At 26.0% G+C, this 15,475-nt stretch overlaps 1 protein-coding gene across 3 annotated transcripts; it reads left to right on the top strand.

Moving 5' to 3' along the window:
• Nucleotides 1-1,771: 1,771 nt before the first annotated feature.
• On the top strand, nt 1,772-13,773 carry LOC132920534 (uncharacterized). Of its 3 annotated transcripts, XM_060982995.1 has the most exons (3): nt 1,772-1,938; nt 4,266-4,618; nt 12,060-13,773. In XM_060982995.1, exons 2-3 carry the CDS (start codon nt 4,607-4,609, stop codon nt 12,576-12,578), a joined length of 531 nt encoding a protein of 176 aa, XP_060838978.1. In that variant the 5' UTR covers nt 1,772-1,938; nt 4,266-4,606; the 3' UTR covers nt 12,579-13,773. The 3 variants fall into 3 exon arrangements, with proteins under 3 accessions (XP_060838978.1, XP_060838980.1, XP_060838979.1); XM_060982997.1 differs by lacking the exons at nt 1,772-1,938; nt 4,266-4,618 and adding an exon at nt 7,993-8,287; XM_060982996.1 differs by lacking the exons at nt 1,772-1,938; nt 4,266-4,618 and adding an exon at nt 7,994-8,283.
• The last annotated feature ends 1,702 nt before the right edge of the window (nt 13,774-15,475 follow it).

Raw genomic sequence — 15,475 nt, 5'->3', positions numbered from 1 at the left:
GGTGTTTTGGTGTTGTAACATTCCTTCCTGCTGAATTCATGCACAACATATAATTAAGTTTAAGTGTTTCAAATACATATATAAAAAATATGTTGTCATTTCTATTTTATATTTAAAAATAGTATTAGATTATTGAATACAACATAGAGTGTGTGAACTTTTCACAAGTTATGCCTTCATTTGATTTAAAACACCTTCTCCCTCTAAAAAAATCCTGAGCAATAATAAACAAAAAGTATAATTTAGTGGACAAATCTTGTATTATAATAATTATAAATAAACATTTTGTATTGTAAAAACATTATATATGTTATTAAAATAATAAAAACTTATAATTTAACACATGGAGAAATTATCAGTAGTATTGCGTGAGTCTTTACTCTTTAGATAAGGCGGCGTTTCTCAAAGTGTATTCTGTATTTCTGTGGGACAATCTCAAGGGTTCTTCAAGAGATGTATGTAATTATTAAAAAAATTATTTTATATTATATTTGGATTGTTTCTATTATTAAAAATTATTTAAAAAAGGGAGTTCTACGAAACAAACTATTTCTCAAGGATGACTTAGTCATAAAAGTTTGGGAACTGCTGAGATAGGAGACACGTTGAAAAAAAATTAGGCATAACGATAATATTAATTATAATCGTATTTAGACAATGTTATCACACTAGAAATAAGCAAACTATAAGTTAAAAACCAATCACGAAAACGAGTTTACGGAGGTCGATGACGCGATGTTGATAGTTGAGTTATCAGCGATTACTGCATAAAAATAAAAAATAAAACAAAAATAATTGTAATGGCAAGAGTATTAATAGAGTTACTGTTAAAATTTTGTATTTAAATGATATCTGTATTCAAATCATTAAAATAATTTTACTTGAACAAATGTATTTGTTAATAATTATAAATTATAATGATTTATAATTTAAACTACATATAATTCTGCTATTAAATTCAGCTTACCATAATTACATTTTATTCATAATTATGTTTAAATGTACTTTGTACTACATTTTAAGTAGTTTATGTATAGACCTACAACAAAAAAAAAACTAATCACTTGGCTTTCTATACAATTCTTCAAATTTAATATAATATTTTTGATTTATCATTGTGTTTTAGATAATTAGTTACCTATACTATAGTACCTGCCAATCCATGACCTTTGATGTATTAATTTAATAAAAGTATAAGTAATATACTAATATAGCAACCATTAGTGCATAATATAATAAATGTATACTAGGTATAACATTTCACAAGCAAATTAATAATGAGTGTAAAATATTCCAGGAATCAAATTGCTGATGTAATCTATTTTATATTATCTAGAATTTAGAAATTAACTCTACTTTTTACAAATTATTTTGGGTTTAAGGAATTATAAAACACTCTGTATAACATGTAGGCACTTAAAATATATTTATTTATTTATGTATATTTTTAATTCTAATTTTGTTAATGAAACAAGTTAAATTTTTGCAAATTAAGTGTATGTATATTGTAAACACGTAATTGTTATTCTCGACAATATTATATCGTGACAATGAATATTTCAAACTTCGAGTTATAATAATAATAATATTCGGATGTGGATTAAGAATAAACATGACAAAATATGCCTGCAATACTGTCTCCGTTAACTGCAAACACGATTGTTATTATTATTATTATTATATATTATTAATATAATATAATAACAATAATACTAACATATAGGTATATTATTCAATGATTTCAACATCAAAATATATCGCGGTCAGAGCCGGCGAGACTTGTCGGATAGAAGGTACATCGTGAGGTACATGCGGCCGGCACAGTCTCTTAGCAGACGTCGGGCCAAACGCACCGGGCGCGTTCTTCTGCCGCCGCCGTCTCCGTCGTCTGAACTGCACGACGTTCGATCAAAAAAACTACGTAATAAACTGTAAACTGTAAGTACCTATTGAACATTCACACATACTCGTGTTAATATAAAAAATACATTTTCGTGTTTTTCCACGTTTAACCGGTACCATTATAAAAATATTATAATTCGACAAGAATCTATATTTTGTGCCCAGCGTCTTGGCGTTGTAATTTTTGATTTTTGCGAGAAGAGGGGGACATCTGATAAGACGATGACGTCTATACTGGCAGGCGATCCTCCCATGGCAAGGACTATAGTCTTGTGTGTCCTTGAACTGTTGTAGGTAGCTATTATATTGAAGTACGTATATACCTATATAATATTATATTATTATACGCACCGCAGTCTTTCACTTTTGCCACGACTAACTTACGACGGCCGCCGCCCAACCGGATTAATAATAATAATATACCACTTGTATTGCTTAACACCCCGTCGGTCTGGTGTAATCCAGGTCACCGACACGGCGACACGCGTGTATGATATAACTTCTCGTCGTTTTTAGACCATGCACTTGGGTTCACACATATATATCTATAGTTTGGTATAATGGTGGTGTGTATTTATTAGACTTTTACCATCTCCCGGGCAACGCAGAATTAAGTTATCCCCTTCAATAAAAAAAATTCTCAAATTATGTTTTTGTGTAATACCTATGCTGAAATATACGTTTTAAAAATTATGTCTAAATAATTTATTTTATTTTAATATTTACAAATAAAACACAATTGAGTTTAATGAGTCTAAATATTGAAATAAACCCGGTAACTTAAAATTAGCTGCCCCTTTGAAATCGCCATTGGAGAAACATTGTATTATTGACCTACTTAAATTTGATTCCGTACAGGCACTTGTTTTAGCTGAATGGGGACGGACATAATTACGCAGGCATCGCACCACGTTATTCAGTATAATATAAATATATTTATTTTCGATTGTGTACTTCATGCATTCAAATTATGATGTTTACGCTCGATTGTGAATCCTGGACCTGTATAAAATTTACAACTTTTCGATACCAAACAACTTTAATAAAATTTTGTAAGTTGTTACAACATAATTGTTGTTGTCGATATTTCGAGTCTTATATATCGTTTAGTAATAGTGGCCGATGAATCCATGAATACTATTTATTTGCAAAGATGATGAGAAGGACTTTATTAATCATATTGTACCTATGATCTGACATTGTGATACTTAGCTATACAAAGCTGCATTTTAGACGTACTAAACTACTAAATATTATATAGTTATGTAGAAATCATTTAATATTTAAACCAATAGACATGTCTATTACCTATACATACATATATGATGATATATCGTGAAATGAATCTGCAATGATATTCAATAGGTTAAGGACGCATCATCATAAGGTTGAAAATACTCTACTATAGTTATAAACGTTATACGCCGCAAGATTATCAACGGTTCGGTTTTGTCCGGATTTCCAGGTTATTGGCATAGTCGCTCTGCTCACGTTAGGTCAAAAACTTTGTTTAGATAAAATTATATTAGTTTTTAAATCAAAGGCATACTAGGTATATAAATACTCCATTTAAAAATGTATCCACTTATACCACTAAAATTGTATAGAAATTATAATGTGTTATCTATGATTATAAATTATATTTCGTTATATAGATATATTTAATTGATAAAATGTATTTATATTCTGTACCGTATTTAGTTACCTCGTAAACAACTATTAAACACATACTATTCACTATTCACTATTCAGTATCTGCCTATCTTTAAATTATTTTTATGTAATGCATGATAGTTGAAATTTAAACTCATGATTAGATATTAGTTTTGACAGTTTTGTGTACCCATTCTTATTAGCAAATTTGCGATAAAACCACATTTTAAATGATTTTTAAAATTAAATCAAACAGCTTTAATTATCTTTACCTTTTATCATATTTTTTTTTTAGATAAATATTAAGAAAAAAAAAATTATATTTTAATTTTATAATTGCGCTATGTGTGCTAAGTTAATATATTACCAACCTTAACAATGTACTCATTGTACTCAGTAAAATTAATTAAATTTATACTACAGTGGCTACTAGGTTTAAGTACTTAAATAGTTGGTTAATCCGCAATCGTGCTAAAAATGTATTTTGTGTAACAATATGGGAATTATTAAATAACACCTATGTGTATATTTTTTTTAATGGTTAATACGTATTGTTACATGTGTAATTTTTACATTTTTTACACATAGCTACCTAATCCAACGTAATATGTACACATGCGCTGCGAAATTTATTCTGATCATTTTGATTTTTTAGTGTTAGTATGTAATCATATTTATATTACTATTAAATAATATATCCTTTTTTATAGAATCGTGCTGGAAGATGGCTTACTGGTGGTTACTGCAGTCGGCAATGTGGTATACCACTATTATGGTTCTGGCTAATCCTCTGATGCCTACCTTAATCTTTGAGGTTTTGCCCAAGTTGCCGTTGCTCATCATTCGCCGTTTAGGTACCATTCCTATTGAATCTATTTAATGGAAAACAAATCACTTATTTAGAGTCTCGTCGAAATCATGAGTTCAACACAAACAAACAGTGGCAGGAAATTGACCCGACGGCCTTCTGACTAGTTTGTATCTGTATGGACTAAACTGCAGTCTAACCGAACAGTGTCCGATCGACGTCCAACACAGCCCGAATACAATTATGAATATTAAGGTATGCTTTAAGTATACAATTTAAATAGCTATAATTATAAGTACCTTTACTTTACTTGGCTTTTATCTATTTACTATTTTTAAGTATGTGATACCTTTTATATTTGACTGTTGACTGTGTTTAATTTACTTACATACATAGTTACAACAAAAGAGCTCTCAATCGGGTTATAATAAAATGAATAATCTGACGTAATACATTTTATACTTAGAAATAAGTACACATTTAATTCTAATTTATTTTAAAATATATCGTTTATAAGTATTTTTATATAATACTATTCTATTAGCACAATCATTTTAATATTTATACTTGTGAAATTTTTTTTATTAAAATTGTAGTTTAATTTAACTTAAAATATAAAAGCATAGTTCCTAAAAAGACATTTAAAAGTAATGCGTACTCACATACCTACTATTAACATATTTCTATTTATTGTAAGATGATGTCTGCGCACTGTGTTTTCTTTCTCCGACCCACGCGTAACATAGCAAATTGTCTATCTACAGAACCAAACATGATGTGTTATTTAGCTTTATGCATTAATTTAATGTTAGAGTACATCAACCATATTCTAATTGGGTCGTTGAGGTACCGAAAAAATCCTGTTAGGCTATTCAAAAAATGGACCGGTTATTAGTATTTGGTTGTAATTTTATTTTTTTATTATAATGATTAGTACAAACATTAGTAAAAAATATAATAAAAAAAGAAATCCTAAAACTCGGTAGGCCGATACCTTGCCTATCCGTCATTTACTTATTATAAAACTTAAAGTTTAGAACATTATTATGTTTGTACGTTTAGTTTTTAATGATAATTATATTTTTTTTTGAAATATGAAATATGAGTATATAAAAATATAAACATTTTTAAGTTAAAAATAAAAGTGTAGGTATGTCTTAGTATTGATACTTCTGAATGCAGATTTTTATGTTATGCGTTGGTCAGATAGAGAAAATAAATATTGTACTGATATCCTCTTTAAAACTTATTCACCATATAAATTGTATACCTAGTATCTATATGAACTTTTTTTGTATATTTATACAATGTTAAGTTCAGTAGTTTTACTAATAATTTGACTATTTATGACATTGTCCTTTTATTATTTATATTATTGACAAAAATAATCTTTTTATATATTAAAAATTTATTTATATACTTATATATATTTAACAAATATTATAAATTGGTCATTAGATATTATTAAGAATATTCTTAAGTCACAAATTATTTTTTATTATCTTAATGATTATAATAATGCTAAATTATTAAAATAAAATATGATGAATTGGTTTATGTTTATAATTTTAAATAATATACATGAATGTCACGTTAGTTGGTTAATAGCCGTATTACTCTTAAAAATTATTAAGATTTATTAGAAAATTACTTGGAAAAATTTACATTTATTTGAATTTTGGGTCATGGAAATAATAACAAATTAAATCATTAGTAGTTATTTTTCAGTAAATAAATTTAAGATAATTTATGAAATAAAATTTAAACTTAGACATTTTACTACAAATAATACTTCAATATATTTATAAGAGGAATAACATAATATGGGGTAAAATCTATTTTATTTATTCAAATATAAATATAAGTACTTGCCTACACGGTTAATATTTGCAAATGCATTAAAGTATTTACATAAATGACAATTATATTTCCAATAACTTCCTGGATTGTGAGATTTATTAAGTGTGAAGATAATATAAACAACTTTAATGTCTATCTTCAAGGACTTAAAATCTGTACAATCACTATAATATAATGTTGTAATGGAAAAATATTTTTTTTAATTATTACATACTTGGGGTAAATAAAGCGAGTATTTATAATAGTTAGTAGGCATCAGAAATATATGGGGACAAATTTCAAGGACCCCTAATATTTAAATTTATTTCCGTGGTAAAAGACCTATATCTAATGGCTATAAGTTATAAGTAAACATAAAACTAATTTATACGTTTAAATTATTTGAAGTAATAATTAAAAACATAAAAACAAATATGGACTATGAAGTAATAGGTAGTTATAGAAATTGAAATAAAAACATAATACAAATAATTATAACAATACTTGTTGTTTATTTTTGTTCCAATAACATCAAATTATTATAATACCTACATTATTTTAAATTACGTATTATGAAAGAAATTATATCGTTGTGTGCTTAAAACCAAATATTTACTATACATATACTTATAGGAGAATTAAAGGTTTCATATTTATATTTATAGACATTTTAATAACGTATGTGGTATATGTATTTATAATTGTATTTGTGTTTGCATAACATTTTAATTCAAAATCTATGTTCTTATAATTGTTTCTTACTTGTTTCTAGTTAAAGTTAATTCACACGTTATATAATTGTGAATAATAATGATTAATGGCAATTAAATATTAATACAAAGAACGCATATAAATTATTATATACCTATATAATACATATAATAATTTATGTTATTATATTATATAGTCTATTAGGTTGTGCTATTATATTGTCAAAAATTTTGTCATTTTAATGTGAAGGTTGGTAATAGGTACCTAGTAACTATGAATTTGCATTTTATATTTGTATTATTGTAAAATCCTTTACTATTATGTTCATAAATGGATGCTCAGTACTGGATTGTAAATTTTTACAAAACTGTTGACTGAGTATATAAAAAGTCTCTTCACGTCTTTGAGCACAGTTAATACACGGTAAAACGGTATGTTATTTTTTTTTTAAAACTTAATAAATAATCAATATCCATAATACAGCCAACAATTGTAGTTATTCCATAATTTAAAATTTTTAAACCCTTTATTTTACCACTTTGGAAATGTATTTTAATTAGTTTTTTTTTACTTACTAATAACAAAAGAATACATAACAAACCAAACAATTTTTTTTTAATAATCATAAAATTGTAATTTATGGTTTTTTGGTTTTATACTTTAAAACTAGTGAATTGTATGTAAAAAATTCTATAATGACTGACACTTGAGTTGCATTCATAGTTTTAGTTTTTTTTTAGTTGTTATTTTTGTTTTTATTAATTAAAAAAATGTACCTATTACAAATAGGTTGTTTTCTTGAGTTAAATATTATGTAAATATTTGTGCATGAATAGTCATAAACCATAGTACCTATACAATAGTCTAATTGAATATGCAGTCATACTAGTTTTGACTAACACACCCATATACACGTAACTTTAACGTAGAAAAAAAGTTTTCATATAAGCAAATAAACAACAATGACTAGGTTATCGAAGAAAATGATTTATTTTTATGGTATTGTAAGTAAATAAGAATTGAAGGTTAAGAACGACTTTGTATTTTGATCTGTATGGAACATTATTCAGTCGTTTCGAAGTCGTCTGTAATCTATGGCTGTTTGTGGTGGACAGAAAATCATATTATATAAAATCTAAACTATTAGGAATTAATTTCCACTTTAATTGTTTCATATAAACTGACCTAAGTGTGATACTGCGATAAGAACATTCTTGTTTTAGTGTTAAATTTTTATAGTAGTTTCATATCACGAGTTTTGTTGACCAAGTGTAGACGTTTATTACTGAATTTTATAATATTAAAAACTGTTGTTTTTTAAAATCATATTGAAGCGCACTGAGTTTTATCTACAGTCAAGTATTTTAATTGCAAGTAATTTTACTATTTTGTACGCTAAATTTAAGTGGAATATAATATTTTAAACAGTCAGAGAAAACTCAGCTGTAGCAGTTGGTTTATATAACAGTCAAATTTTCCTTACGAATAAAACAAACTATACAGTCGTAAATTCAATGTATAATTTTAACGGAATAACAAGGTTATTTTTGAATCGTTTATGAAAATATTATGTAATAATGTAATATACATATATTTTTAAATACATTATAGTATGAAATGTTTATCGTATACAATCATTTGAATACAAAGTGAAACATTTTTTAAAATTATTTTAAAATAAAATAAGTTATAAATAAATTACATAATTCAAAAGAACAACTGTATATAATTGAACCTTTTGAATTTTAATAATTCTAATAATTGTTGAAAATACAAGTATGAAGTAGACATTCTATTATTTATTTTTATTATTTAAGTCGATTTAATGTTTAGTACTTTTATTATTATTAAATATCATAAAAAACTTCATAATATTTATGATAAATTTATAAATAGTTAATAAAATAGCTGGAATTTTGCAACCTATATAATCTAACTTTACAATATTTATATGCCTAATAATTTTTTTTTTAATATTTGAATTAGGTAAGTATAATTAAGTACTTTACAGTATTTATATTACTTATTGAGACATCAACAATTTTATTTAACGGTACTACTTACTTAAAGTTTTTTTTTTTTATTAGTCAGATTCAATAAACCTTGAAAAATATGAAACATTGGATTTAAAAAGCAAATATATTTTTAGCTAATTGTTTCTTTGAAAAGAAAAAGATTATAATTAAAATAACGAGAGATTAAATTATTTGAATTCCATTATGATAAATTTATAACTATTTAAATAAATATATATATTGTCATTCTATAATTTTTATTATATAATAAAGTATTGTAAATATTATCATGACCTTTAAAAATTAAAACTAAACAACATCCATGGTTCACTTGTTATATCATTATTTCTTGAATGCAATTAATAAATAAATACAATCCTCTAAAATATAATACAACAAAACTATTAAAAACAAAATAACTTTAGTTGTATAATAAATTATATATATTTTTAAATTAACTTACTTGTTTTTACTTTTACTTACATTTTATATAAGTATTAATCGGTTGAGAAAAAATAAATTATTGTTGTACACATGTACACATAAGACATCTTAATTTATATAATAATTTTATATTTTTATTTTACCAATATAATACCTTGTATTTTGTTCAAGGCAAATTTTAATTAATTAAATAAACTAGTTAAGCAACTTCTAACACAATATAGTTCATGTTCTATATAATATTTTATAAGAATAATACAAAATAAATTATAACTTAAATAGTTATTACTAAAATTATTATTAATATCATTAAATTATTAATTCATGAGATGCGTAATTTAATTGCATCCAGATAATTTAATCAATAATTCGATTTTTTAATTTAATCGACCACCAACCAAATATATAAATACCTTAAATGTCATTATTATTTTTTAAAAACGTTGCAGTATAACATTGATTTGACGTAAATATGAAATTAAGTTATTTTATGATTGATTGAAGAGTAATAATTAGAACCTATTGCTATATAACGGCATACGTTAGACATATTATGTTATAAATTTGGTTTGGGTTTAAAAGAAAAGCTGTTTATATAAAATATAAATTTAATTTTTGATACAAACAAAATTTCTTAATAAGCTAATATACGATTGCATACACCCATTACAGGATATATTATTTCTGGTTTAAAAAAATATATAAAATAACTTTGTAGTAATATACAAATTGAATAATATAACCTCAGTTATTATTAAGAATAAACCGGACATGTTAAAAATATTTATCTATGTCAAACCATTTTTTAAATTTTATTGATGATGAAATGGGGTTTTAACAACATGCTATTTTACATTCACTGCAAAATTGAACTGCAATTGGCGTTAACCTAAATAATATTAGAAATAATTAAATTGTATAAGTTCAAGTTGATTATGCAATGTAAACAATATGTAATTCAATTTTTACCTTTTTTAATTTAAAAAATATGCGCATATAGTTAACTATACTTTTATACTTATATAGCTATTGAAAAGCAGCTTGTTTCTTACTAAGAAATTAGAATTATGAATGGGGCTGAACAAATTTATACTTAGATTAGTTTTAATTCAGTATTCCCAATTCCTAGAGTATGGAAAATTTCCTTATTTATTAACTGATGTTTAGGATATTTTTTTTTATAAAGACATTCTTAAAATATCGATTTTTAGGTATTATGACTGAATCTTTAAGACAATTTCAAATGTTAAGTTGTTCTCCTCCAAAATTATAACACTCATTTTTTTCAATATATTTTTAATTTATGAAAATGTTATTTTTAAATATTTTGGCTATGTAATAATTATTATAAAATTATGAAATATTATAAGCAGCTGAAATAAAATGATTTATGAAACAAAATATTTGTATGCAGCTATTAATAAAATATACTGCTCTATCAGTTATAACTTAATTGAAATTATTTTTATTTCACCGAACATCAGAATAAATTTTAACTTCTATAAACGTAAAATATATTATTTTTAGTAAGTAACTATATTTTTATCTCATAGTTGTTATTTATTTTTTAAGCTAAAAAAGCTAACATGATATTAATCATAAAAATATGCATTTATTGATTTAATTTTTCTATTAAATATTAAATGTGCATGAAATATATTCATAAAGAGTAAGCGAATAAAATAAATTCTATATAAAATACCTTCGATTAGAATGATTAGATAGGAAATATTTTAAAAGTGTATACACGTTTACCTATTATACTAATAATTATAGACAAAACAAGATTAAACAAATAAAAACATGTCTGTAAATATTATATAAATACATTATGTACTCAAGGGTATTTTGTTATGAAATGCATTTGTTGGTATAGATTTTTTTCTAAATTATTATGGCATAATACACTCAATATCGATAAAAAAAAAAGCAAAATATGTTTTTCTGAAGTTGGCTTTTTTTGTTGAAAACAGAAAAAAATTACAAATAACGTTGCAAACTTGAAAAAAAGATTTCATGAAATGTTCTCATATAATGTGTGTTTTTAATAATTATATCGCGTACGTGACTATAATACTTGTATATTTAATATGACCGGTGATGACGCGTGTGTTATTGTTGTGCTGTCCTCGTATAGTAGGTACTTATGCAAGAAACGTAGGCCCACAAGGTATACGTATTATATCTGTTAAATGTACGGTACGCGATTCAGACTTATAATAATAATAAAAATTATTCGTAGGTGATCAACGCGTTTTACGAATGAATCCATTAAATTATTGAACCCGATTAGTCATAACGATCAGGAGTGACTACTGATTACTAAAAAAATTCACAACACGTGTCCGTTGTCCATAAACAATCCATTTAGCTACCAAATCTGGAATTAATTTTAAAATTACAAAATTTAAACTTAAATGGCTTAATATCAACTATAAATATTACGTCACAATTTTATTGTTATTAATCATCCATATCTTCTAATCATCTCGTAGACTCGCATACCTTTTAAGTTACTTATGTATATATCATATTATACAATATTGAATGCGCATCCCTCCGGATAAATGGTCAAGGGACGTCACCGATTATTATAATTTATAAGCTCGACCACTCATAAATTATATTATTATGTATGTTTTATATAATATTATACCTTACTAATCTCTTTGATGCCCGTCAAACAGGTGGTCGCCGCGTTCGAGTCGGCCGGATCTCGCCACACCGCCGCTGCCGCTGTGATCGTCGTCGCAACAGTTATGTTTGCGGCCCAATTGGCGGCCGCGCAACAAGTGGTGCAACAAGTGGCGCTGAAAGCTGGCCGCTTGCCGCGCGTCTACAACGCCCTGATCACCACTGACCAGCGTCTGTTGCCTAGTCAAGCGGAACCGATCGTCACGCCCGTATTCCGTCCGTTCCAGTTTCTCTACGAATGGCCCGAAATGAGGTACGCGGCCGTGGAGCCGTATCCATCGTCGCGGTCGGCCGTGGAGGTGTCTGGTGCCGAAGACGAGTCTCGATCTGTCGCTGCGGTTGTGGAGAACAACAGGCCCGTGGACTCTACGGTTGTGAAGAACAACAGGCCGGCAGACTCTTCGGTACCGGACGTACCGCCGCCGCCGCTTCCGGTCGCCCGCGCCCCAGACGCCGCCGTCAAAAAGAGACCGGAAGAGTATCCGCCCGCGCCAGGCGGTTTCGCTATTTGAACACCCATGTCCCTTCACTTCTACTAGCCTCAATCATCCACCGCCGCAAAGGGTTTTTAGTTGACGAGACACAGTCCTTAGCGCCCGTCATGCGGTTTTCTACCGCTGTCGTACAGTCGTGTGACAAAATAATATAATATATAATATTATCGCGTTAGGTTTTCTGTTCGGTTCAGTAGCATATTGTTATAATTGTATCCTGTATATGTTTGGATATTTTATAGCCCGCGCTTTTCCGTATCTCTCCTCCGAATTTTGGTCAATTTTAATCGTTTTCCGTCGTCGACAATTTTTATACAAACTCGCGTTCATTATTTTATTTATATACTAATAATATGTACATATGTATAACTTATACCTATGACGTTATTCAAAAGTTTTTAACACGTCATATTATTCTTATGTTTAACTTACGAATTATGTAACATACGTAATCGGGGAATGTATAATCAAAATTATTTTAGTCATTTTTACCTGAATTTTATGTTATTTTTGTTGATAGAAATCGTCTTATTTAGATTTAAGTAGCTACTATAACCGTACAAAAATCTATAATATTGTGTGAAAATATACATTAATAATTATAATTAATATAAAACCTTTAAAGTTAATAATAATGCATTAAGTTATAGGTACCTATTTAATTTGTTCAGTGACATTATTAAGTATTACTTGTCACTTGATGCCCGATGATAAATATATTTTTCTCTAAGGAGATTTCTAAGTATTTATATAGATAAAAAAGATACAATTTTGAAATGTTTATAGTTTACATTCAATTGTTTCAACATATCAAATAACTATATATCTTTATTTAAAAATTGTACAACTATTATTTAGTATTATTTTTAGGGTTACTTACTTTATTATACTAAATTATACAACATATAATAAATATAACTAAATAAATATTGTTGCTCAAGAAATGTATATGACTCTCAAAAAATTATAAGTACCTACTTATTAGTAATTTCTATTGTTTGACTTTACGCTCGATTTTTTTGAGTAGTTTTTGCCTACCGAGTGTTCCGATGTGGCACTAAGTACTATACGTTATCGTCTTACCGAGTGGATTTTTTTTTAATTTTAAATATTTTTTATTACACAATTTGATCAAATAAGAAGAAGAATATGATGATCGAAAAGAAACGTGTTTCACAAAATAAAAATCTTCCGGTAGAGGAATTTCGATTTATTGAGTTAGTTTATTTTTTATTTAATAAAAATAATTTTTTAATTTGTAGTAAATGAGAATTTACTCATTAAAATGTTATGTTTTATTATAATAATAATATGTTGAATTATACTATTTATAGTATACATACACTATAAAATGTATTTAATCTACTAGTGGTACCTATTGGATGGATCATTAATAACTAGTACCAACTATAGTATTTATAACCAATGCTAGTACTATTTTTGAGGATTATGTACGAAATAATACCCATGATTTTCACCAAATCAGCAAAGCGATATACAACGCCACAATAAGTAACAATATAATATGTTAGTTAGAATCTGTTAAAAACGATTAACACATTTTACTTGGTAATAATTAAATAATAAATATTTCAATATTAAAAACACATTATTGTTTATGGATAAATGAATTATATACATATTTTTCTAATGCATTTTATAATATGGCTTACTCTAATATTTTTTGAACATATTTGGATGCAATTTTTAGTTATAGTTGTAAACATCCTAACCCTAGTATGGACTCTAAAATAACTATAAATGTATTATCTTTCCAACTATTGACAGTGTGTCTGTGTATCTAGAATTATACTAAGAAAATAAATTATATATTTATATATAACAACTGTATAATATAAAATTTAAGAATATTAGCTCTTTATTACTACAATATACTATATACAATTATAAGGACTATGTAGGACTAATAAGCCAGACACAATTACGAGGCTTGGGATTGAAGAATTTTATTTAAGAAAACAGATTTGAATTTTTCGTCTAGTCTTTTATGTTTTTGTCGAAGCAACTTTGGATATTCAAATTATTATTGTAGTATTAATTATCAAAAGAATTATTTTTTTTTTTTATTTGACGACTTAATTTTGTATTCAATTTTTCAAATACCAAAAATCGCATCCACTGAAACCTAGATGACTGGAATAAAAATTCAAATCTATTATCTCAGTTAAAATCCATCAAAAACAAACTCATAACTCATCTTACAAACTCTGAATAAATAAATAATTAATTTTTGGGTGATTAAAATTGTATGTAATTATACTGAACATATTCCAACCATACAATATTATACCTATAATCTATATGTATTGCATGTATTATGTATTATTTATATTACAATGCGTTTTATATAATTACGTACGTCGTACATGTTACATTGTGCCATTACGGTTTTTGATAAATATATTAAGAACTATTAAAAATCTATCTTTAAGATTGGTCATGAATTTATGACTAATTATTTTAAACACAATAATATTTTATGTTAAATGTATTCTGTCAAGTGTCAAACATTGGTTAATATGTTAAAATAATCACTAACATTACATATTGTGATTTCCATTCTCCTTAAACTGTTTGGAACAAGTTAACAAAAAATTTTTTTTTTTAATTAATGTTACTAATATCACAGTAGGTTGTAGGTACCTATATACTTAATGTTGTGTATACTAATATGACATATATCGTTAACTTTTAGTGTATTATTTAGAAAAAAATATGACAAATGATCAATTGATCGATTTGTATCGTTTGGGTAAAATTAGTTAAAATATAATATATATAAAATATATAAAATATATATATTATATTATGAAGTTTTTAGTTTTTTATTTTTATTGTTTTTTTAAATTGGAAACTGAAATTTTTTTTACAGTAAATTATTATATACAAAAAAC

Source organism: Rhopalosiphum padi, chromosome 2 (assembly GCF_020882245.1).
Source record: "Rhopalosiphum padi isolate XX-2018 chromosome 2, ASM2088224v1, whole genome shotgun sequence".
NCBI classification, from domain to species: domain Eukaryota; kingdom Metazoa; phylum Arthropoda; class Insecta; order Hemiptera; family Aphididae; genus Rhopalosiphum; species Rhopalosiphum padi.
The sequence above is the reverse complement of the archived record's forward strand: the minus strand, read 5'-3'. Positions and strand labels throughout refer to the sequence as shown.